Source organism: Pristiophorus japonicus, chromosome 6 (genome assembly GCF_044704955.1).
Source record: "Pristiophorus japonicus isolate sPriJap1 chromosome 6, sPriJap1.hap1, whole genome shotgun sequence".
In the NCBI taxonomy this organism is placed as follows: Eukaryota; Metazoa; Chordata; class Chondrichthyes; family Pristiophoridae; genus Pristiophorus; species Pristiophorus japonicus.
The window spans coordinates 9635974-9662344 of NC_091982.1; the positions used below are offsets into that span (position 1 = coordinate 9635974).

Sequence of the window (26371 nt, forward strand, 5' to 3'; positions counted from 1 at the left end):
ACAGTGAATGGCCCCTCAATAAGTAGCCTAGCACAACTCATTTCTTGCTAAAAGGTTTTCCTAAGGGAAATGTAATGGGCAAATATTCCTTTGCTTCACACCTCTAATCTGTTCAGGAATTCCTGAATGAAGGGAAGCGCATTACTAAGCACACTCAAACAAGAAGTTCCTAAAATGTCCTTTTTACCTTTTTCATCAGATGCCAAACGTCTGGCTGTTTCCTTCAGGACCTGACTCTGAGTTCATCAAAGTATGTAAAGAATTTCAAACGGAATCGGGAGGAGTTAACTCAAGAACTCTATAGTTTATATAATAAAAGTATCTTTCAGCAGAAGGTAAAACCTTATTAATCTTGTAATGGGTGGCCACCCAATGAGATCCTGCAGGACTCTGTGATTGGCTTTCTGTTGTATGATTTACAGCTTCCAGAGAAGTTGGAGATCACATGGAATAAGAAAATGCGAAAGACAGCGGGATATTGTGTTACTGGACAGAAACGGGATGGTGTTCTCCAACGCTATGCCAGAATTGAACTGTCGGAGAAAGTGTGTGATTCAGCTGGTGAGAACAAAACACAATTTAACTAGATAAATGTGCCTTCAATTCATGTTGATTTTCATTCCGTGCAAGGTGTATTGGGCAGTATCGGGCTCACTATTTTGATTGACACTGAATATAAATTCTCAGAAAAATTGGAAGGAGAGATGGTCACAATCCAGCAGAATGCTGATTAAGATGGCAAAGCAGTCTGAGGAATTGCTCCTTTTCAAGGAACAGAAGGTCTAGGGAGAAGGAAGAACTGAAGGAAATCCTTTAATCAGGAAATTGTGTGAGGGAAATTGAAGGCCAATAAATCCCCAGGGCCTGATAGTCTGCATCCCAGAGTACTTGAGGAAGTGGCCCTAAAAATAGTGGATGCATTGGTGATCATTTTCCAGCAGTCTATCGACTCTGGATCAGTTCCTATGGACTGGAGGGTAGCTAATGTAATACCACTTTTTAAGAAAGGAGGGAGAGGAAAAACGGGGAATTATAGACCGGTTAGCCTGACATCAGTAGTGGGGAAAATGTTGGAATCAATTGTTAAAGTTGAAATAACAGCGCATTTGGAAAGCAGTGACAGGATTGGTTCAAGTCAGCATGGATTTATGAAAGGGAAATCATGCTTGACAAATCTTCTAGAATTTTTTGAGGATGGAACTAGTAGAGTGGACAGGGGAGAACCAGTGGATGTGATGTGTTTTGACTTTCAAAAGGCTTTTGACAAGGTCCCACAAGAGATTGGTGTGCAACATTAAAGCACATGGTATTGGGGGTAATGTATTGATGTGGATAGAGAACTGGTTGGCAGACAGGAAGTAGAGAGTCGGGATAAACGGGTCCTTTTCAGAATGGCAGGCAGTGACTAGTGGGGTGCCGCAGGGCTGGGACCCCAGCTATTTACAATATACATCAATGATTTGGATGAAGGAATTGAGTGTAATATCTCCAAGTTTGCAGATGACACTAAGCTGGGCGGCGGTGTGAGCTGCGAGGAGGATGCTAAGAGGCTGCAGGGTGACTTGGACAGGTTAGGTGAGTGGGCAAATGTATGGCAAATGCAGTATAATGTGGATAAATGAGAGGTTGTCCACTTTGGTGGCAAAAACACGAAGGCAGAATATTATCTGAATGGAGGCAGATTAGGAAAAGGGGAGGTGCAATGAGACCTGGTTGTCATAGTACATCAGTCATTGAAAGTTGGCATGCAGGTACAGCAGGCGGTGAAGAAGGCAAATGTCATGTTGGCCTTCATAGCTAGGGGATTTGAGTATAGGAGCAGGGAGGTTTTACTGCAATTGTACAGGGCCTTGGTGAGGCCTCACCTGGAATATTGTGTTCAGTTTTGGTCTCCTAATCTGAGGAAGTATGTTCTTGCTATTGAGGGAGTGCAGTGAAGGTTCACCAGACTGATTCCTGAGATGGCAGGACTGACATATGAGGAGAGACTGGATTGACTGGGCCTGTATTCACTGGAGTTTAGCAGAATGAGGGGGGATCTCATAGAAACATATAAAATTCTGACGGGACTGGACAGGTTAGATGCAGGAAGAATGTTCCCGATATTGGGGAAGTCCAGAACCAGGGGACACAGTCTAAGGATAAGGGGTAAGCCATTTAGGACTGATGAGGAGAAACTTCTTCACTCGAGAGTTGTTAACCTGTGGAATTCTCTGCCGCAGAGAGTTGTTGATGTCAGTTCGTTGGATATGTTCAAGAGGGAGTTAGATATGGCCCTTACAGCTAAAGGGGTATGGAGAGAAAGCAGGGAAAGGGGTACTGAGGTGATGATCAGCCATGATCTTATTGAATGGTGTAGGCTCAAAGGGCCGAATGGCCTACTGCACCTATTTTCTATGTTTCTTTTTCGAGTCCCTTAAACTCCCTGTATACATAACAAAAAAGCCTATTTAGTGCATTAATCCAGATCCATTAGCTCAATTATCAGTGACAGTATGGACACATCCTTATTAATATATATGAAGCCAATAAGTTGCACAGATTGCTGAGGCTTGCAAGATACAATTTGTTCTCTTCTGATTCCCACATGTTTGGTTTCTTTTTGTTCATTGCTGACAGCAAGTTTGAAAGGAGTGTATGTATATAATTTGTACATTTTGTAGTGCATTTCTTTTTTTATTATTCCTCCATTTTTCTTCCCGCCCCCCCCCCCCCCCCCATTGACTCCAACTCCTTGTTGCAGTATGGTTTGATGGGCCATGACCGCAGTCTAGTATCTTGCAAAATGACACATTCTTCATGTTGCTTTTAATGCAAATGATTTTGATAAAGGAAAAGTAACTGGAACCCAGGCTGCAAGGTGCGCCTCAGTGTTTTGAGCAGGCACATTTCCTCACCAGCGAGGCTATGAAATTGCTGATTAAGAATGTGTATTATTTTAGATGCAGCTTGTTAGGCTGAACACTTTTTTTCTATTGGCTAATTTTTGGGGCATATGACCTGATAGATCTCAAATGAAGGGACTCCTGCTTCCCAGGCAGAAAGTGATAGCATCAGTCGTCCGAAGCCCTCAATTTTGTGCTGATCTGGAGGGTGATGAGACTGGCTGGCTAGATTGGATAAATTGCTACACAGGTTAACCTGAACCGCTTTATCCTCAACCCCCAAATGACTCACTGGAATACATGTACATATGATGTAGCACTGAACTGTACACTAGGTCCCACCCATGTTTTATCCCAGTTTATTGACATGATCCGGATGCAATTGGGTTGTGGGGAGTAATTGGTCACAGTTCCTATTCCAGATCACTGACTAGTGATTACTGTTTGGAAATGTGTGCACAGATTTTGGGTCGGGTCATGATTGGACTTCACTATGATGGCCCTTTGTGCTGAATATACAGGCTCACTTAAGAATAGTCACTTATGTGAGCTTTGAGGGTGTCTGCTTGTGGAACAGCATCGTAATGAGTTGCCAACTTCAGAAAGGGTAATATGAGAGCCATTTATCTTATAAAGTTGAACTAATTTGTTCCACTTTAAAAATCTCTTACCTTTTTCGTGGAATATACGATATTTTCACCACTTGAAGCTTAACTGTATTGAAAGTAAATTTACTGCACAAATTTGTAACCAGATCAGTTTTCCCTTTGATTGAATGTATTCAAAGATGTAAACCTTAGAGCAGTTAAACCTGAGAATTCATGAAAGCTGGATCTATGTTAAGACTGATCTGCCTGACCTTATCTAAAATACTAATTTCTGTGTTGCTTTGAAGAGCGGCTACGGGACACATTGATTCACGAATTGTGCCATGCTGCTACCTGGCTTATTAATAATGTTCGCGATGGACACGGACCGTTCTGGAAGTTGTATGCACAGAAATCCATGCTGATCCACCCTGAGTTACCATTGGTTACACGCTGTCACGCATATGAAATAAATTACAAGTACACATACCAGTGCAGCAGATGCAAAAACAAGTGAGTACATGAAAAATTTGCAGTATTTCCTTTAAACTGTTTGTTACAGTATTCTGTTTTGTTGGAGAAAAGATTAGGATAGATTATTCAATTAATCATTGGTCGATGCTGAATCGAACAGATGAGGAGGGTCCCAATCTGTGCTGCATTAGCTGATCTTAGCCAGGATAGTATTCTGGGCATTTCAATTTGGTTTAAGCACTCCAGCTAAAAAGAAGGAAAAAAGTCAGGGTTCCTACACCAGAACATAAGAAATAGGAGCAGAAGTAGGCCATTCGGCCCCTCGAACCTGCTCCGCCATTCAATAAGATCATGGCTGATCTGATCATGGACTCTGCTCCACTTCTCTGCCCGCTCCCCATAACCCCTTATCTCCTTATCGTTTAAGAAACTGTCTTTCTGTCTTAAATTTATTCAATGTCCCAGCTTCCACAGCTCTCTCAGGCAGCGAATTCCACAGATTTGCAACCCTCAGAAGAAATTTCTCCTCATCTCTGTTTTAAATGGGTGGCCCCTTATTCTAAGATTATGCCCTCTAGTTCTAGTCTCCCCCCATCCTCTCTGCATCCACCTTGTCAAGCCCCCTCATAATATGTTTCGATAAGATCACCTCTCATTCTTCTGAATTCCAATGAGTAGAGGCCCAACCTACTCAACCTTTCCTCATGTCAATCCCCTCATCCCTGAAATCAACCTAGTGAACCTTCTCTGAACTGCCTCCAAAGCAAGTATATCCTTTTGTAAATATGGAAACCAAAACTGCACGCAGTATTTCAGGTGTGGCCTTGCCTTTATATAGCTGTAGCAAGACTTCCTTGTTTTTATACTCCATCCCCATTGCAATAAAGGCCAAGATACCATTGGCCTTCCTGATCACTTGCTGTGCCTGCATACTATCCTTTTGTGTTTCATACACAAGTACCCCCAGGTCCCACTGTACTGCGGTACTTTGCAATCTTTCTCCATTTAAAAATTAACTTGCTCTTCTATATTTTTTCTATCAAAGTACATGACCTCACACTTTCCAACATTATACTCCATCTGCCAAATTTTTGCCCACTCACTTAGCCTGTCTGTCCTTTTGCAGATTTTGCGTCCTCCTCACACATTGCTTTTCCTCCTATCTTTGTATCGTCAGCAAACTTGGCTACGTTACACTCAGTCCCTTCCAAGTAGTTAATATAGATTGTAAATAGTTGGGGTCCCAGCACTGATCCCTGCGGCACCCTACTAGTTACTGGTTGCCAACCAGAGAATGAACCATTTATCCTGACTCTGTTTTCTGTTCGTTAGCCAATCCTCTATCCATGCTAATATATTACCCCCAACCCTGTGTACTTTTATCTTGTGCAGTAACCTTTTATGTGGCACCTTGTCAAATGCCTTCTGGAAGTCCAAATACACCACATCTACTGGTTCCCCTTTATCCACCCTGTTCGTTACATCCTCAAAGAACTCCAGCAAATTTGTCAAACATGATTTCCCCTTCATAAATCCATGCTGACTCTGCCGGACTGAATTTTGCTTTCCAAATGTCCTGTTACTGCTTCTTTAATAATGGACTCCAACATCTTTCCAACCACAGATGTTAGGCTAACTGATCTATAGTTTCCTGCTTTTTGTCTGCCTCCTTTTTTAAATAGGAGCATTACATTTGCAGTTTTCCAAGCTGCTGGGACCTCTCTAGAATCCAAGGAATTTTGGTAAATTATAACCAATGCATTCACAATCCCTGTCGCTACTTCTCTTCAGACCCTAGGATGCAAGCCATCAGGTCCTGGGGATTTATCTGCCTTTAGTCCCATTATCTTGCTGAGTACCACCTCCTTAGTGATTGATTGTGTTAAGTTCCTCCTCCCCCACCCCCACCCCCATAGTCCCTTGATTATCCACTGTTGGAATATTATTAGTGTCCTCTACTGTAAAGACTGATGCAGAATATTTGTTCAGAGTTTCTGCCATCTCCATGTTCCCCATTACTAATTCCCTGGTCTCGTCCTCTAAGGGACCAACATTTACTTTAGCCACCCTTTTCCTTTTTATGTACCTAATAGAAACTCTTGCGATCTGTTTTTATATTTTGCGCTAGTTTACTTTCATAGTCTATCTTCCCTTTCTTGATCATTTTTTTAGTATCTTTTCTGGCTTTTAAAAGCTTCCCAATCTTCTGTCCTCCCACTAGTTTTTGGCCACTTTGTATGCCCTTGTTTTTAATTGGATACCATCCTTTATTTCTTTTAGTTAGCCATGGATGGCTATCTTTTCTTACACCCTTTCCTCCTCACTGGGATATATTTTTCTTGAGTTGTGAAATTTCTCAAACATACACCACATCAACTGTCCTACCCTTTAATCTATTTTCCCAGTCCACTTTAGCCAACTCTGCCCTCATAATCTCTTTAAGGTTAGTATGCTGGTTAGAGATCCAACTTTCTCACCCTCCATCTGAATTTGAAATTCAGTCTTGCTATGATCACTCATTCCAAGGGGATCCTTTACTAGGAGATTGTTTATTAATCCTGTGTCATTACACAGGACCAGATCTAAGATAGCTGCCCCCTGGTTGGTTCCTTTACATACTGCTCAAGGAACCCGTCCCTTATGCACTCTATGAACCACTCCTCAAGGCTACCCTGACCAATTTGATTTGTCCAATCAATATGGAGGTTAAAATCACCCATGATTATTGCTGTTCCCTTTTTACAAGGCCCCACTATTTCCTGATTTATGCTCCGACCAACAGAGTTGCTACTGTTAGGGGGCCTATAGACTATGCCCACCAGTGACTTTTTCCCTTTATTGTTCCTTATCTCCACCCAAACTGTTTCAACGTCCTTATCATTTGAGCCAATATCGTTTCTTACTATTACTATAGTTTCTTACTATCATCCTTTATCAATAGAGCTACCCCACCACCTTTTCCTTTCTGTCTGTCCTTCCAGATTGTCAAGTACCCCATAATAATTAATTCCCAATTCTGGTCACCTTGCAACCATGTCTCTGTAATGGCTATCGGATCATACCCATTTGTCTCAATTTGTGTGGTCAACTCATCTATTTTGTTACAAATGTTACGTGCATTTAGACAAAGTGCCTTTAAGTTTTTTTTTACCCTTTTTTTTTTTCCTGCTTGTTTCCTCTCTTTCAAACTCACTTTTTCTTTTTGCTTTCTAATTCCAGCTTTACTCCCCTCCCTACTGAATCTATTTTCAGGTTCCAATCCCACTGCCAAGCTCGTTTAAACCCTCCCCAACAGCACTAGCAAACCCCCCCCCCCCCCCCCCCAACGAGGATATTGTTCACGGCTCTGGTGAGGTGCAACCCATCCGGCTTGTACAGGTCCCACCTCCCCCAGAAGTGGTCCCAATGCCTCTGGAAACTAAAGCCCTCCCACCTGCACCATCTCTCCAGTCATGTATTCATCTGCTCTATCCTCCTATTTCTGTACCACTAGCTCGTGGCACTGGGAGTAATCCGGAGATTACTACCTTTTTGAGCTCCTGCTTTTTAATCTCTCTCTTCTAGCTCCCTAAACTCTGCCTGCAGAACCTCATCCCTCTTCCTATCAATATGGACCACGACCCCTGGCTGTTCACCCTCTTCCCCCCAGAATGCCCTGCAGCCGCTCAGTGACATCCTTGACCCTGGCACCAGGGAGATAACATACCATCCTGGAGTCGTGTTTGTGGCCGCAGAAACGCCTGTCTGCTCCCCTGACTATTGAATCCCCTACCACTATAGCTCTTCCATTCTTCTTCCTCTTCCTCCTCCTCGTCTCCTCTCTTCCCCCCCCCCCCCCCCCCCCTCCAGCGCAGCTGAGCCAACGTGATGCCGTGGACTTGGCTCTGGCTGCACTTCCCAGAGCTACCATCGCCCTGGAGAGGATTGGGTTCGACTGGCCTTTCTCTCTGTTGCACCTCTTGGTGGTTTACCTGGTGGCAATCTACCCAAGTGCCTATGAGAAAAATGGCCAACTGTTTGAGGTACTAGAGGGTTTCCAGCATCCAAGGAACTCCAGGAGGGGCTAGCACTTCAGGAGAGGAGGGAAGAGAACTATTAACAATGCACAACTTGTGACATATACCTCAGCCAGCCTGTTTGATTTGAGTTCATGGCTCTAACTTCTGAGAAATACCCTGTGATCTTGAATTTTAACCTCTCACATGCTGTTTCCAGCAATGAAAATAATAAAGGTATAAAAGTTCAACACTCCCTAAGCCACTTTTTCTGGATTATAATATTCCCATTTTCCTTAGTCTCTCATTGTTACTTGGCTGCCTATTACTCTGTATAAATTTAGCTGACTGTTCCAAAGCCAGATGGTTGCCCTACGCAAGTTATTACCTCCTGAGGCTTGTGCTCTATTCCTCCAGCTATATATCCCAAAATCTTATTTGCTGCCTTTATTGCTGTTGTACACTGCATAGCTAGTTTCAACAATCTATTCACCAATACAACCAGATCCCTCCCCTGTATTGCAGTCTTTAGTCTATTGCTGTTCATCTTGTTCTTAATCTGCTTATTCCCTTTTTATAGTTTCATCACCCTGAATTCATTCTCGTTAAACAACATTTACCATTTGTCAGCCCAATCTATCCAGATTCCTGGGTATAGGTTTATATCCTTTCCAATGCATGACTGGGAGAAAACTAGAGGTTAAGAAGAATATTCCACACCTTGTGTATATAAAGAAAATTTACCATTTTATCTTCAGTTGACTAGGCCTAATTTATTTTTAAATTTGTAATGTCCTATATTATCTTGGCTACCTCCTGATACACACACTAATAATCATTGGTTTGTAATGTGGATAATCCTGTGATTCATCAATAAGGTGATGAAACCAAAAAAATTAGGTCCTTTCATTGGACAGCAAGAAAATCCAATTTCCTGAGAATAAGTTAATAGTATGCCAATATGGTTATGAATTATATTCTTTTTAACCTCGTACAAATATGAGAAACTACTTGTACAGTTGATGAAATGGTGTAGATCAGTGTTGAAGTCTGTTTCACATCATTTCTGTCTAATGGATGAGCTTGCTACTGAAAGTATCTACTTGTGCTCTGTACTCATAAGAATTTCTCTACAGACTTGGCCGACACTCCAAGTCACTGGATACACAGCGTTTTATCTGTGCCCTCTGCATGGGCCCTCTAGTGCTATTAACAAACATGATGAAAGATAGCACTCCTGCAAAAAAGGAACTAGCACCATTTGCTAAGTTTGTGAAGGAGAACTACAGTTCAACTAAGAAGGAGCATAAGGGACTTCATCATGCCGAGGTCATGCGGAAATTAAGTGCAGACTTTGCGAAAAAGACACAGATATCTGACTTCTAAATCTTCCCTGAAACCGAGGCAATCTACTTTTTGTTGGAGGCCTGAGACAGCTGTATCCTACAGTTCCGTTAGCAATGATGAGTAATTCCGAAAATCTACCAGGCTTTGTCCTGGCCCAAACTAAAAATTTATAAATCGGATTTTTCTTTTCCTTCCAGAAGAAAACAGTCTTATTGCTAAAAGTCAAGACCTGTATTGGGGCAAATGATCCAATTAGATAGAATTTAAATGTTTAATATATCTTTGACATTAATCCATTTTCAAATGTACATCCTGCAAATAGAACAGTTCTGTTTGTTCATGTTCCTGAAATTCATCTAAAAGGCTCCAGTAATTTGTTGATGAATTAAGAACATGTGTTTCTGATCCATATTCTATTTCACATTTTTCTTAATGTGAACTCCTGTGGATATTTGCTCTTGTCTCTCAGCTGTGGCCTGGGTATGAGCCAGCCCTGACTGAATTGGTGAAAATCTTCTCTTACAATTATGAGAATCCCACATGAAATTAATTTGGGTTACTTTTACTGAGACCCTGCTGCTGCAATCCACACAATAAAAGTGGCTGTAATTCTGCACAATTAAGTGTCTGTTGGGTGACACCATAAAGGTGATTTGTATGGGAAATGGAAGTGTCTTACTGTTCTGAAGTTGGAGTTTTGGCAAATTGTTGAACCATTGTAAAGAGAGCTTTATCCTGTAGCTATCTGCTGTACTTGATTTGGGAATACTTAATGCCAGCAAGTATTTATTTCCTAGCACTGATCTTGCTTACCTTTTATCAAACATGCCCCAAAAAGCTTGAAGTTTGCAAAATGGGATGTCTATGTCCTGTGTTTGCTCTAAAGTTGCTCTCCTGTTGAAGTATAGTCACTATTCTTGCATAGGCAAAATCAGCTGCCATTTTGTGCACAGTTGTGGAGACTGATGGAAACATTTTAAATGGTAATAGGGACCTTGTAGTCATTATGGCATTTTCATTATATAGAATGAAAACATTTCCATAAACATTTTTGTTACAAAATTGCTGACTTCCTCTTATCAAAAGTGTCATACCTTTTTTAAAAAAAAACACCTGAAATGAGCAAAATGTGACAGCAGTCTTGAGACTGCAATAGTTTAGGGAATATTGCAGAAAATACATTTGTATGCTCCCATAGCTTCACTTGGTATGCTGTCACAAAGAAACCCATTTCCTTAAAGAAATAATAGTCAGATGTAGAGTAGCTACCTCAAATGTAATGTTTCTTTTTGCCATACTACACCACATTAAGTAAATTGTATAATGTTAGAATATGCCATCAGTTTAGTTGATACATTGGATTGGGGTTTGTGGGACTATTAAACACTGTGAAACCGTGCCTTTGAATGGATTAGGTAAGTAACGACAATGCTGCTTTTGAATTCTGTCCTATGGATTGTGCTTAACCTGTACTGCCTGTGTTCGTTTTTATATGAAGTTTCAAATGCCCTCTGTCAAATAAAGTTTGTTTTGGAAGAAAGCTGCTTTATTGGTATCTCTCTTTAAATAAAAATTATGTTTTGTCATGGAGAGAAAACAAGTGAACATCCATGAGGTATATATGTTGTAGTGGGGGGAGGCATTTTGCTCGCTGTCACATTTTGCTTGCTTCAGATGTTTTTTTTCCTTAAGAGTGCATTACAGGCCACCAGACAGTGGAGATGAGATGGAGGTGGAGAATTGCAGAAAGTTCAGAGAAATATGCAACAGCAGGGCAAATAATATTCGGTGATTTTAACTATCCCAAGATAGACTGGAATAGAGGTAATACACAAGGTGGATAAAGGGGAACCAGTGGATGTGGTGTATTTTGGATAGGTTAGGTGAGTGGGCAAATGCATGGCAGATGAAGTATAATGTGGATAAATGTGAGGTTATCCACTTTGGTGGTAAAAACAGAGAGACAGACTATTATCTGAATGGTGACAGATTAGGAAAAGGGGAGGTGCAACGAGACCTGGGTGTCATGGTACATCAGTCATTAAAAGTTGGCATGCAGGTACAGCAGGCGGTTAAGAAAGCAAATGGCATGTTGGCCTTCATAGCGAGGGGATTTGAGTACAGGGGCAGGGAGGTGTTACTACAGTTGTACAGGGCCTTGGTGAGGCCACACCTGGAGTATTGTGTACAGTTTTGGTCTCCTAACCTGAGGAAGGACTTTTTGCTATTGAGGGAGTGCAGCGAAGGTTCACCAGACTGATTCCCGGGATGGTGGGACTGACCCATCAAGAAAGTCTGGATCAACTGGGCTTGTATTCACTGGAGTTCAGAAGAATGAGATGGGACCTCATAGAAACGTTTAAAATTCTGATGGGTTTAGACAGGTTAGATGCAGGAAGAATGTTCCCAATGTTGGGGAAGTCCAGAACCAGGGGTCACAGTCTAAGGATAAGGGGTAAGCCATTTAGGACCGAGATGAGAAACTTCTTCACCCAGAGTGGTGAACCTGTGGAATTGTCGACCACAGAAAGTTGTTGAGGCCAATTCACTAAATATATTCAAAAAGGAATTAGATGAGGTCCTTACTACTAGGGGCATCAAGGGGTATGGTGAGAAAGCAGGAATGGGGTACTGAAGTTGCATGCTCAGCCATGAACTCTGAGTGGTGGTGCAGGCTCGAATGGCCTACTCCTGCACCTATTTTCTATGTTTCTATTTGGACTTCCAGAAGGCATTTGACAAGGTGCCACATAAAAGGTTACTGCACAAGATAAAAGTTCACGGGGTTGGGGTAATATATTCGCATGGATAAGGGTTGGCTAACGAACAGAAAACAGAGTCGGGATAAATGGTTCATTCTCTGGTTGGCAACCAGTAACTAGTGGGGTGCCGCAGGGATCTATGCTGGGACCCCAACTATTTACAATCTATATTAATGACTTGGAAGAAGGGACTGACTGTAATGTAGCCAAGTTTGCTGATGATACAAAGATGGGAGAAAAAGCAATGTGAGGAGCACACAATTTACAAAAGGACATAGACAGGCTAAGTGAGTGGGCAAAAATTTGGCAGATGGAGTATAATGTTGAAAAGTGTGAGGTCATGCACTTTGACAGAAAAAAAAATCAAAGAACAAGTTATTATTTAAATGGAGAAAGATTGCAAAGTGCTGCAGTACAGCAGGACATGGGGGTACTTGTGCATGAAACACAAGGATAGTATGCAGGCACAGCAAGTGATCAGGAAGGCCAATGGTATCTTGCCCTTTATTGCAAAGGGGATGGAGTATAAAAGCAGAGAAGTCTTGCTACAGCTATACAAAGTATTGGTGAGGGTACACCTGGAGTACTGCGTGCAGTTTTGGTTTCCATATTTACGAAAGGATAAAATTGCTTTGGGAGGTAGTCCAGAGAAGGTTCACTAGGTTGATTCCGGGGATGAGGGGGTTGACTTATGAGGAAAGGTTGGGCCTTTACTCATTGGATTTCAGAAGAATGAGGTGTGATCTTATTGAAATGTGTAAGATTATGAGGGGGCTTGACAAGGTGGATACAGAGAGGATGTTTCCATTGATGGGGGAGACTAGAACTAGAGGGCATGATCTTAGAATAAGGGGCCGCCCATTTAAGAGATGAGAAATTTCTTACGGTTGTAAATCTGTGGAATTCACTGCCTCAGGGAACTGTGGAAGCTGGGACATTGAATAAATTTAAGACAGAAATAGACAGTTTCTTAAACGATAAAGGGTTATGGGGAGCGGGTGGGGAAGTGGAGCTGAGTCCATGATCAGATCAGCCATGATCTTATTGAATGGCAAAGCAGGCTCGGGGGCCGTATGGCCGACTCCTGTTCCCATTTCTTGTGTTATGTCAAAGTGGGAAATACTTTTTAGAATGTATCCAGGACTGCTACCTAGATTAGTATTTTCTGGTCCATTGATTTAGTTCTTGGAAATGTAGTGGGGCAAATAGCTGAGTAAAACAATAGGGAAGTAGTGACCACAAAATAGTTAGGCAAAATAGGGAAAAAGCAAATGGGCCAACTTCCGACCAAAATTTTTTTAACAAAAATACCTGATGATCCCAGAGGAATGTAGACTTGTGCTCCGAGCCCTAGCTGCATAGTCAAGCGTAGGGGCCCACGTATGTGCAGTCTGGGATCACGTGGGCTGGACCAACAAATGAAAATAGCATATCCCAATTCACAGTAATGGTGAGTTCTGTTTGTACGGAGAACACTTTCTATGAGAATACTCCCCAAAACACACATTTTAAATAAGAAAACTTCAAATTAATTGAAATTGAATTTAATTAAATGTTTCAGACAAAATTATTTATTTAATTTTTTTAATAGGGGTAAAAATAAATACCTTAATGGACAGTGTCTTTAATATAAAAATTATTGATAACATTTTATTTTTCTATCTTTTTAAAACTCTTACGCTGGTAAGAACTGACATTTTGACAGTTCAAAAGTGCCGGTATCATGCGCATTGCACGCCGAGAACCGGCACTTGTGGGGCCTCTACGGCTGCACAGAGACTGTGATTTTTGGCCCAATGAGTCAAAGATAAGGGTGCTAGACTGTGGTGGGGAAAGTCGAAGTTCAGCGAGATGAGACAAATTTGGAGTAGGCCATTTGGCCCCTCGAGCCTGCTCTGCTATTCAATGAGATCATGGCTGATCTACCTCAACGCCACTTTCCTGCACTATTGCCATATCCATTGATTCCCTTAATATCCAAAAATATATTTATCTGTCTTGAATATACTCTGACTGAGCCACCAGAGCCCTCTGGGGTAGAGAATTCTAAAGATTCACCGCCCTCTGAGTGAAGAAATTTCTTCTCATCTCAGTCATAAACGGCCAATCCCTTATTCTGAGACTGGCTCTGGGTTCTAGACTCCTCAGCCAGAGGAAACATCCTCCTTGCATCTACCCTGTTGAGCCCTGTAAGAATTTTGTATGTTTCAATGAGATCACACCTCATTCTTCTAAACTCTGGAGAATATAGGCCTAGTCTACTCAATCTCTCTTCCTTGGACAATCCCCTCTTCCCAGGAATCAGTCTAGTGAACCTTTGTTGCACTCTCTCAATGGTAAATATGTCTGTCCTTTGGAGACCAAGACTGTACACAATACTCCAGGTGTGGTCTGAGGGCCCTATATAACTGCAGTAAGACGTCTTTACTCTTGTACTCAAATCCTCTTGTAACAAAGGCCGACATACCATTTGCTTGCTTTCTTACTTGCTGTACCTGCATGTTAACTTTCAGTGATTCGTGTACACCCAGGTACCTCTGTGTTGTAGGCATTAGGCACCTGCTGAATATATCTAAACTCATATAAGTTTAAAGCGGCCACATATAAAATGGCTGCCCAAGCATGATGGGAACCCTGTTAGTCAAGTAATGAACTGGGGCTGACCGAGCAATGACCCTGTGAGGCCCACTACCAGGAATGCCTTGGATACAAGATAATTATAACGAACCATTATAGTACACTGGTATAATCAGTGACTTCACACAGCCGAACCCCGAGGAACAGAGATAAGGGGAGAACCTGCCTCACATAACGAGGTCATTAATCAGCCTGAGCTGACAAAAACCGAACATACAGCCCCTGAGGTATCGGGAATTCTATTGGGTTAAAGAAACCTATATGTAATCTATAATCGTTATGATTGGATTGTGTCCAGCCGAAGTGGGCTGAGTAACTGTAAAGAACTATTGTAAAACATAAATATCGATGAGTTTCTTTGTTCGTCGGAGAGAAGTGCCTGGATCCAGTCCTGAGGCTTCCTCCCCGCTAGCGAAAATAAAGGCCGCATTGGCGTTGGAACCGACTCTGCGTGTTGAGTGATTCTTCTGAGAAAACATTCACGCTAACAGTGGTGTCACGAACAGGATTTCAGAGTCGCTGACGCTCTTGGAAAAACCGGGCGAGTATACCTTAAACAAAATTTTATAACGGGTGCGGAAGGTGGATGCTGGTTGATTGACACGAGGAGATGGTCCAATATCTCAAACACCTAGCCTGAGCCTGAATTAAGAGGACTTTAGTCCCACGTGACGGCCAGGAACTAAGTAGGTGCCGGGAACACACTTGGACCGTGGGATCGTGATACCGAAAGACATATTCTGGACCCAGTAGTGTGATTTGAAATATACCCCGGGGTAGAACCAAGCGGTGTACAGCGGCTAACGGAATCCAAACCTGTGAACAGGGTCGGACCAACGGGCAGAGCGGTGGTAGGTAGTCGTTAAGGATACGTAGAGCACTGCGGGAATTGCTTAAACGCGTTTTAAGAATTCTATAAGTTTGTGTAACAGCAGAACTTGTGACCTGACAGTAGCCAGGAGACGGTCTACTACAAGTTACGCTAGGTAGAAAGCGGACCTCAGAGTAGATTCCTAACGGTTCTAGTCCTACCCAGGAATGGCCACGAAATCAAGTAACCTCGAGTGGGGACCAGAAGGGTCCCTTACCCGCCACCTGGCGGAAAAACAAAAGAAACTAATCGAGAAAATGATTAGAGCAGGGTGGGATCCTCAGGACCTGCCAGCGAATAAAAATGAAAAGGCTGTGGTCTTGATACTGCGAGCCCACATAAAACTAACAGAGGAAGTAAATCAATATGTAAGAAATAAAAAAACCTGATAGTGATTATCTTAAGTGAAGTATGGATCCAAGAATAGAGCCGGCCAAAAGAAAACATTAATAAGCTTTGTTGAATGAAGAGAGACTTTTGTGAATGTCTGTCGTTGAGAGTCCTTGTGTGATTTTTTGACTGCGGAATGAATTTTTTTATGTTTTCATGTTTCCGAAAGCCTGGTTGGAAGAGGAATGCAAGTGTCTGTTTATTTTAGCTCCACCCACTTTTCTAAACAGAGTGAAAGTTTTTTTTAACCCTTTGTAATGTTGTCCTGTATGTGGGAAGTTTTAAGACATTTTAAGTTAGAAACGCAGGTGTGGATTTATTCGGATGATAAGTTACGGAGCTACGAAATGTACAAAGGATAGGTTTGTTGAGCAAAAGATAAAAAATACATGGTCCCGGTGGTTTAAAAAAAAAGAATTTATTTGACACGCTCACTTACTTGTCGAAAGAAAACATGCAATGATTGATTACATTGGGTTGAAAGACATAAATTTAGTCTCGGAATGAGATAAAGAATGCCTTTTTAAAAAAAAAGCTTCTAGCAAAAAAAAAGTTTTAAATAAAGATTGAAATTACAAAGTTTGAATTGGGATTTTGAGATATTCAGAGAAGGCACAGCAAAATACTGAGGTGGATTCAAAAAAAAAATTATTAAATTAAACCTGATCTCTTAAAGAAAAAAAGGAGATATAAAACTAAAAGGTTTGGAAACAATCTAGAAATACCTTTAGGGATCAGGTCAAACTCCTGGGCGAGTGGCGAGCTATCTGCGAAGGTGCAAAAGGGACTTTTGAAAAATGTTAAAAACAGCAAGCTTTAGCAGTTTAGAAGAGACATTTTAACGACTTTGAAACTGGAGCATTTTGAGATAACGAAAAGCGGCCCTCAAAGCCTAATTGCTGGACTCCATTCCAGTTATGGAGAAAAGAAAAAGATAAAGACGCCACTTTGAAAGTAAACAAATGATTTTAAATTAATAAATTTATGGAGTCATGAGCCCTCCGTGTAAAATACAAAACCTAATTTGAAGAAAGGAGATCTGAAAAAAAATGTAACGGACTAAATAAGTGCTGAAAAAAAATGTTTGTGATGGAAAAAGACATAACTTACTAAATACTAGTTGATGTTTGCTGTGAAAAAGATATTGGTTTAATTAGAAAAAGAAAAAAAAATTGGAAGAGGTAAAAAAACACTCTACATTGATAATGATTTTAAATTATGAGAAAGTTTCAATGCAGTTTGAAAAGATTTCCAAAATGGACAGTGTTTATCAAGAAAAGTCCCGAACAGTCTAAACAAGCAGGAGGGTTTTGAAGATAACGAGAAGAAAAGATCTAAGCTATGCGAACTCAGCACAGAAAGAAAAAACTGGGAATTAGAGAATCTTACTGAATTTTTAAATTCTTATAGAAAATGGAACTGGCACGGATGTTTAGATTTTGTGCTGAGAGAGAAATAAAACACAAGATTTGCCCAGTGAACGGGACCGTAAAAAAAACCGAAATGTTGGAATGTATGAAAATAACGAGAAGAAATGATCTAAGCTATGCTAACTCAACACAGAAAGAAAAAATGGAACTGGCACAGAAGTTTAGATTTTGTGCTGAGAGAGAAATTTAAAAAAAAATTGAATTTCAGTAAACAAAATAGCTATTAAAAATGTGTGGTCTCGTTTTAAATCAATTTTTAAAAAAAATTATTTGGCAAGTACTTGAATTAGAAGTTAAGAAAAAATTGGAGTTTAATCTAAAATGCTGTCTTTCCCGATGAGAAGATTTTTATTATGACCACTTTACTAATGATTTATGCTGTTTAACGGATTCCTAATTTCTAAGCAAGTTTTGAAGGCACAAAGACTTAAAAAAAAAGAATTTTTCGGATGATTACGTGAAGTCACGTAATGACATCAGGCTTTCTTACAAACCTGTAAAGGAGTTAACCCTTTCCATTGACAGCTGTTTTATACTGGACATTATTAATTTGGATTTCTTAAAATAAAGAAGACTCGCCTGACAGGAAATGGTGGGATATTCAGAATAAAAATAAAACAGAACTAGCTAAGATAAACAGGCTGGAAGAGATGTTTTAAAAAACAGGACTAGACGGATAGTGCAGTGCGCAGCCATAGCACCATCACCTATGGCAATAGAGCCAATGTACCCCACGGTGGGTAGGTGTAGTCCACAAACCCAACCTAACGGTAAAGCAGACAGCGATGTTTGGAGGAATAATGGTGGCATTGGTGTTGATTGGAGTTTGGATAATATTTAGATGGGTCATCATGCAGGCTCGAGCACAGCAGGCTCAAACGCAAAATCGACGGCAGCCCAGACAGGGACATGAAGTGATAGAGATGGTACGACTATAAAGAATATGGTTAACCTAATCCTTACCTCCGATTCCACAGAGTGACAGCGACACAAGTAGACCAGAACCTAACACCTGGTGACGACCAGGCTATCTGTTTAAAATTTTCAGATAAAACACTCACCAAGATGGGACCGCAGTGGTGACTTCGACTCTGGGGACTCATGATACTGGGAACCTCAAGATCCACGCAAACACTGGATGATACCAACGGATTGCAGCACACTCAGGAAATAACAACTACATGAACTATGGAGTCTTGTTTAATTTAACGGATGGAATGTGCATCCCAGCAGCCAAAGATTGGAGCAAGGACAGGACTTATTTTAATGCATGGTTACAAGTGAATCCTAATAAGAACCGGGTATGTGTACAGTGCTCCACGGGTATAAGGAGCAGCTGCATTAAACGGAGGGATGTCAAAGGGCCCGATGAATGTACTTTCGGCATAATTTGCACGCCTCCGGGACAATCCCAGCAATCAGTCATCCGCAAAAAGGGAGTGGGGCTGTGTGGGTACTATGAGGAGGTGGGGGCGGCTGCAATATCATTGTATGTATGCTTCTCACCTCCTCTGACATTGCGCCCCATAAGAACCACTACATTGCCCAAGGAACTGCCTTGTCTCATAACTACTAAGGGACCAGAAATTGGGATTGTAATGTACAACGAAGGGGAATTATTGTATGATAATGTTAAACATGAAATTGTGCCTGTCCTGATCAATATTTCAGGCATCCAAATGCTGGAATACTGTACAGAACAGTCAAGGAAAATGTACAATGTATTAAGTAAAGTTGTAATGCAGCAGGCTGCTGATGCAATGGGTGCCAGTAGATTCCGAGGACAGGGGTCGGCCCCCAGGATAAAGAGGGGAATAGTTAATGATGTTGCTACCGGTTTCAATACAGGGACCTCCGTAGTAAACTCGATAGATATACAAGGGTTAAATGAGAGGGTGGAACAGCTTAGAGGGGTGATGAAGAGGTTATTAGAGAGAGTGGAGCAAAACCAGGAAGACCAAGCCAACCTAGGAAAGGAGGGTGCCGAAATCCAGTTGGATGGCATCTCAGTCCTGAAAGCTCACGCCAAAACCATCAATCACCTCACTGATAGAGAAAAAGAAGATACAGGAAAGCAAAGACAGGGGCAACTCTGTCACGCTTATGGTCTGTGGATGGTGGGACAGATCCGCCACAATCTTGACCAGATCCAACGCGGGGAAGTACCCGATTGGATAGACAGTTCACATTTGGCTCAGTTGGCTAACCAGAGGGGGACACTGGATAATTGTACTCTGAAGGGACTGACCCAAGTATACCCAGCAATTCCAGATTGCCAGATGGGTAGGAATACTGGGATAGGGATAGTCCTGATGATCCCTATAGCCACGCCGGACTCGGGGCCGTTCTCCCTGTACCAACTAGAGAATATCGGAGTAATACGGGAAAATGTCTCCATACGTTACTATCTGACCACCACCTCCGCCGTTCGTCAAAACAACATACTTACCGGGATTTCCCTAACAGAATGCAAGCAAAGGGGGGAGATCACAGTATGCCCTCACCCGGTTGGCCGAGGTGAGCTAGACAAGTGCGGGTTTAATCGAACCGACGGGTGTGTACTAGAAATAGTGCCCACACACAGGCACTTCGCGAGGGCAGGCTACGGAGGGAAGGGAAGATACTGCGTCTCTACCACAGAGCGTTCATACCGGTATAATGACCTGCAGTGACCAATACCACTGCCGAACTTTTGCTTTGCGCCGCTACGACCTGTCATGATCGGGCAAGCGCATATCACCCAGGTTAGGCGCCGGAAGCCCGAAATTATTGATGTAACCGATCAGCTCCACGATCATTTGCAGGATTATGACGAGCCAGAGCAGGTCCCTATCCCACATCTAACCGAAGTATTACGAGAATTGAGGCTCAGGGTGGGTCAATCTGTAAAGCTCTACCACCAACTGCAAACTAAAATCAAAGTACTGGAAGAAGATATCGATGTAGACTTACAAAGTCAGAGTTGGTGGAGAAAGGTCTGCAACTGGGGAATAAATGTGAACATCCATCCTTGGATTTGAATAATTTCACACATACTGGTCGGGATACAATTGATCTTAGCAGTAACATGGGGTATAATGGCCTGCCAGGCTTGCAGGCACCATGCACAACGAAGAGGGACCCATGACCGGTCCCCAAATACTAAACAAGCCTGTCTAATAAAGGGGCAGGAGGATTTGGCCTTTGTCAATTTGATTTAAGCAACCGGGACTCCTGAAACCGCGTGACTGGCCAGCACGTTGAGGCAGGGAGTACCGGGCCGTGCACAAAATCTATTAAAAGTAGGGTGGTCAGTTAAAGGGGGACTAGGACTAGTCCCTTTACCGAAAGGAGGGAATTGTTGTAGGCATTAGGCACCTGCTGAATATATCAAAACACTAGGCATTAGGCACCTGCTGAATATATCTAAACTCATATAAGTTTAAAGCGGCCACATATAAAATGGCTGCCCAAGCATGATGGGAACCCCGACCGAGCAATGACCCTGTGAGGCCCACTACCAGGAATGCCTTGGATACAAGATAATTATAACGAACCATTATAGTACACTGGTATAATCAGTGACTTCACACAGCCGAACCCCGAGGAACAGAGATAAGGGGAGAACCTGCCTCACATAACGAGGTCATTAATCAGCCCGAGCTGACAAAAACCGAACATACAGCCCCTGAGGTATCAGGGGAATTCTATTGGGTTAAAGAAACCTATATGTAATCTATAATCGTTATGATTGGATTGTGTCCAGCCGAAGTGGGCTGAGTAACTGTAAAGAACTATTGTAAAACATATAAATATCGATGAGTTTCTTTGTTCGTCGGAGAGAAGTGCCTGGATCCAGTCCTGAGGCTTCCTCCCCGCTAGCGAAAATAAAGGCCGCATTGGCGTTGGAACCGACTCTGAGTGTTGAGTGATTCTTCTGAGAAAACATTCACGCTAACATTCTGAATACCAACACTTCCCAATATCACCATTTTAAAAAAATACTCTGCTTTTCTATTTTTCCTATCAAAGTGAATAACTTCACATTTCTCCACATTATATTCCATTTGCCATGTTCTTGCCCACTCAATTTGCCTGTCTATATACCCTTCTGCATCCTTCTCACAACTTACATTCCCATCTAGCTTTGTATCATCAGCAAACTTGGATATATTACATTTGGTCTCCTCATCTAAATCATTGATATAGATTGTGAATATCTGGGGCCCAAGCATCAAACCTTGCGGCGCCCCACTAGTTACAGCCTGCCAACCTGAAAATTACCCATTTATTTCTCGGGATAAAGAGGGATCTGGCTGAGATTAACTGAACAGAAAAACTTAAAAACCAGTTGACTAATCAGCAGTGAAAAATCTTGAAGTATGAGATGCATAGATTACAAAATATATTGCCGAGGTGAAAAGGGGTGCATCAAAGTATTGAATTAAATAGATTTAAAACTAAACTGAAATTTAAAAGGGAGGCATATGATAAAGTTAGGGCTAACAATGATAATCATGAGGAATATAGACTGTAGAGAAGTGAAAAGGGGAGAATGGCTAAAAAGTAATGAGGTTAGCAATTAATCTAAAAGGAAATGGTTGGGGCTTTTATATAAGCATATAAAAAGTAAAAGCATAGTTAGAGGGTGGGACCACACAGGGATGAAAAAGGGAATCTAATTGTAGAGAATGAAGATATATTGGAGATATTAAATAATTTTTATTGATTAGTGGGGCTGTGTATACAGAGGACAATATTGAACAATTGATATAACTAACTGTAGAAAAGGAATTGATTCATTTCTAACTTATGCAGATTGTGTTGTGGGACTGGAGAGTATCTAATGTAACACCCTTATTTAAGAAAGGATTGAAGGACAAACCGCGTTGGACCAGTTAGTGTAACGTCATTTGTCTGCAAACTCTCATATCCATATTGCAAGATAAAATTAGTGAGCATTTAGAAATGTAAGAGAATTTTGAAGTGACCAATTTGAATTGCTGGGAACGAAGCAGCCAGTAAAGGGGTGAGTGAAAGCTGGGGATCTGACTGGGTAAATAGTGAAAAATTGTTTCCATTGGTGGGCAAATGGGGAACAAGGGTTGGAGACTGATGATTCTCACTTGAAGCTGTTAGACCATGGGATTCTTCACCACAAGTGGCTATTAGGTTAGAGACGACAACATCATTTAAAAGGAAATGTGATAAATATTTGAAAAGGAGGAATATACAAAGGATCCAGGAGAAAAAGGAGTTACAGGAGAGTGCTCCAACACAGGGGTCCCAAATGGTCTGTTCTCTAATTTCTATCATTCTATGAAAACTCCTTTTATTGAGTCTGAGCCAAGGCTGTGGTTTAGAAATGTTGGTGCTGAGCTGAATTTTGGACGGTGCTGTGAGAAGTCCCCAAACAGAGGAGCCCCCTGCCTCTGTGCAATCGCTGGTTCAGGTTGTTCTGTGCTGGTCGGTTTTGATGTGTGAAGTCCAATTACAGATTGACTCTGACTGAGGCGCCCAGTTCAGACTTGTCACCTTCACGTGGAACCGGGCTACAAACCATAATCAAAAAGAGAAAGAGATCGGGCTCATTAAAAGTGGCATCGACTGTGGAGCATAACTGCATATTGTGACAGAACTGAGAACTTACAGCTATTTGGAAAGATTGAATAGATTGGGCCATTTTTCTTCAGAAAAAAAACTTGGAGGTGACCTGATAGATATCTTTAAAATTATGAATGGCTTTGACATTCATAGAATCATAGAAAGATTACAGCACAAAAGAGGTGCATCAAAGTATTGAGTTAAATAGATTAAAACTAAACTGAAATTTAAAAGAGAGGCATATGATAAAGTTAGGACTAACAACAATTATCATGAGGAATATAGACAGTAGAGAAGCGATGGAGTATAATGTGGGAAAATGTGAGGTTATTCACTTTGGCAGAAAAAATAGAAAAGAAAATTATAATTTAAATGTAGTGAAAGTGCTTCAGTACAGAGGGACCTGGGGGTCCTTGTGCATGAAACACAAAATGTGAGTATGCAGGTACAGCAAGTAATCAGGAAGGCAAATGGAATGTTGGCCTTTATTGCAAGAAGGATAGAGTATAAAAGCAGCGAAGTCCTGCAACAACTGTACAGGTATTGGTGAGACCACACCTGGAGTATTGCATGCAGTTTTGGTCTCCATATATAAGGAAGGATATACTTCCATCGTAAACTGTTCAGAGAAGGTTCACTAGGTTGATTCCGGAGATGAAGGGGTTGACTTATGAAGTTGGGCCTGTACTCATTGGAGTTCAGAAGAATGAGAGGTGATCTTATCGAAACTTAGAATGGTGTAAATGTAGATTTTTGTACGCTCAGAAAGACCTTGCCTACACTTAGAAAGCAGGCGTAGGGATCGAGAGATGGGGGGTTTACAAACATTAAACACTTCACTTTTACAAATAAAGAGCCATCATCAATAATAAATGATAAATAAATCAACCAATAAATCAATCAAAAAAAATTAAAAAAATCACTCAATAAATAAAAAAACTATTTCTACTCACCGACTGCAGCACCGGGGAGAAGAAAAGAGGGGCGGAGAAGAGAGGGGGGAGGGGTGAAGATGAACGGAGGGAGGAAAGATGAACGAAGCAGGGGGAGAAGATGATGAACGGGGGGAGGGGAGAGGAAGATGAACAGGGGGGGGGAGGGGAGAGAGGAAGATGAACGGGGGGGGGGGAGGAGAGAGAGGAAGATGAACAGGGGGGGGAGGGGAGAGAGGAAGATGAACGGGGGGGGGGGAGGAGAGAGAGGAAGATGAACAGGGGGGGGGAGGGGAGAGAGGAAGATGAACGGGGGGGGGAGGAGAGAGAGGAAGATGAACAGGGGGAGGGGGAAGAGAGGAAGATGAACGGGGGGGGGGGCGCGGGGGTGAGAGGAAGATGAATGGGGGGGAGAGGGGAGAGAGGTAGATGAACGGGGGGGAGGGGGAAGAGAGGAAGATGAACGGGGGGGGGAGAGGGGAGAGAGGAAGATGAACGGGGGGGAGGGGGAAGAGAGGAAGTTGAACGGGGGGTAGGGGGAAGAGAGGAAGATGAACGGGGGGGGGGAGAAGATGAATGGGCTCCGCCGAGAACTTCAGGCGGGGCCTGCACGTAGCCGATGCTGGGCTGCCGCCGACTCTTCGGGCGGAGCCCGGCCCCAGCGAGAGGCCGGGCGGCCCTGCCTTCGAGGTAAGATGTGTCAGGCTACTCGGCCCAGGATAGGGGCGACATCCCTTCGGCCTGGGATAGGGTCGTCGCCCCGGAGACAGGACGCGCTGGGAGGGCCAGGAGCTACTGCGCATGCGCGCAGCTGCCGGCACTGTTTTTGGCGCAGGCCTGTAGCTCCGCCCCCAGCAGCTCCTGCTGCGCTGCGCCGACCTGGAAGTGGGCCTACAGATATCGGAAAATTGCGAGGTAAATATTCGGCGCAATTTTTGTTCTACAAATTAGGGGGGGCCTCTCCGATGTGCGCCGTTCTAGCGGGAGTCCGAAACTTGAGCCCAATGAGGGGTGGATGCAGAAAGGATATTTCCACTCATAAGGGAAACTGAAACTAGGGGACATAGTCTCAGAATAAGGGGCTGCCCATTTAAAATTGAGAGGAGAAGGAATTTCTTCTCTCAGAGGGTTGTCAATCTATGGAATTCTCTGCCCCAGAGGGCTGTGGAGGCTGGTCATTGAATATATTTATGGCAGAGATAAATAGATTTTGGAGTGATAAGGGAATAAAGGGTTATGGGGAACGGGCAGTGAAGTGAAACTGAGTCCATGATCAGATCAGCCATGATCTTATTGAATGGCAGAGCAGGCTCGATGGGCCAGGTGGCCTACTACTCCTATTTCTTATGTTCTTATGAAAAGAGGAGATTAGAATGGCTAAAAAGTAATAAGGCTAGTAAGAGCACCTCAGCAAGTCCCACTCTCCCTGTTTGCCCGTAGCCCTGCAAATGTTTTCCTTTCAGGCACTTATCCAATCTCTTTTGAAAGCTGTGATTGAGTCTGCCTCCACCAGCCTTTCAGGCAGTGCACTCCAAATCCTAACCACTCGACGTGTAAAGTTTTTTCTTGTCGCCTTTTGTTCTTTTGCCAATCACCTTAAATCTGTTTCCTCTGGTTCTCGACCCTTCAGCCAATGGGAACAGTTTCTCTCTACTCTGTCCAGACCCCTCCTGATTTTGAACAACACTATCAAATCTCCTCTCAATCTTAGAAACATAGAAATTTACAGTGCAGGAGGAGGCCATTTCAGCCCATCGTGTCTACGCCGGCCAACAAAGAACCACATGGCCCTCGGTCAGCAGCCCTGAAGGTTACATAAAAATCTACGAACAATGAATAATGGCAGAAAGGCAATGAGCACCCAGCCCAACCAGTCCGGCTCACACAACAGCGACACCGCTTATACTGAAACATGCTACACTCCACCCCAACTGGAGCCATGTGATCTGGGAGAGGCAAAACATAGAAAATAGGTGCAGGAATAGGCCATTCGGCCCTTCGAGCCTGCACCGCCATTCAATGAGTTCATGGCTGAACATGCAACTTCAGTACCCCATTCCTGCTTTCTCGCCATATCCCTGGATCCCCCTAGTAGCAAGGACTTCATCTAACTCCCTTTTGAATATATTTAGTGAATTGGCCTCAACTACTTTCTGTGGTAGAGAATTCCACAGGTTCACCACTCTCTGGGTGAAGAAGTTTCTCCTCATCTCGGTCCTAAATGGCTTACCCCTTATCCTTAGACTGTGACCCCTGGTTCTGGACTTCCCCAACATTGGGAACATTCTTCCTGCATCTAACCTGTCTAAACCCGTCAGAATTTTAAACGTTTCTATGAGGTCCCCTCTCATTCTTCTGAACTCCAGTGAATACAAGCCCAGTTGATCCAGTCTTTCTTGATAGGTCAGTCCCACCACCCCGGGAATCAGTCTGGTGAATCTTCGCTGCACTCCCTCAATAGCAAGAATGTCCTTCCTC

At 42.6% G+C, this 26371-nt stretch overlaps 1 protein-coding gene across 3 annotated transcripts in view; it reads left to right on the forward strand.

Moving 5' to 3' along the window:
• Positions 1-10828, forward strand: part of gcna (germ cell nuclear acidic peptidase) — a 48705-nt gene extending 37877 nt beyond the window's left edge. For all 3 annotated transcript variants that reach the window (XM_070881984.1, XM_070881985.1, XM_070881986.1), the window contains exons 10-13: positions 200-335; positions 423-561; positions 3781-3985; positions 9078-10828. In XM_070881984.1, coding sequence (XP_070738085.1) covers positions 200-335; positions 423-561; positions 3781-3985; positions 9078-9327 — 730 coding nt within the window. In that variant the 3' untranslated portion in view covers positions 9328-10828. The remainder of the gene's footprint in view (positions 1-199; positions 336-422; positions 562-3780; positions 3986-9077) is intronic.
• Positions 10829-26371: the final 15543 nt, after the last annotated feature.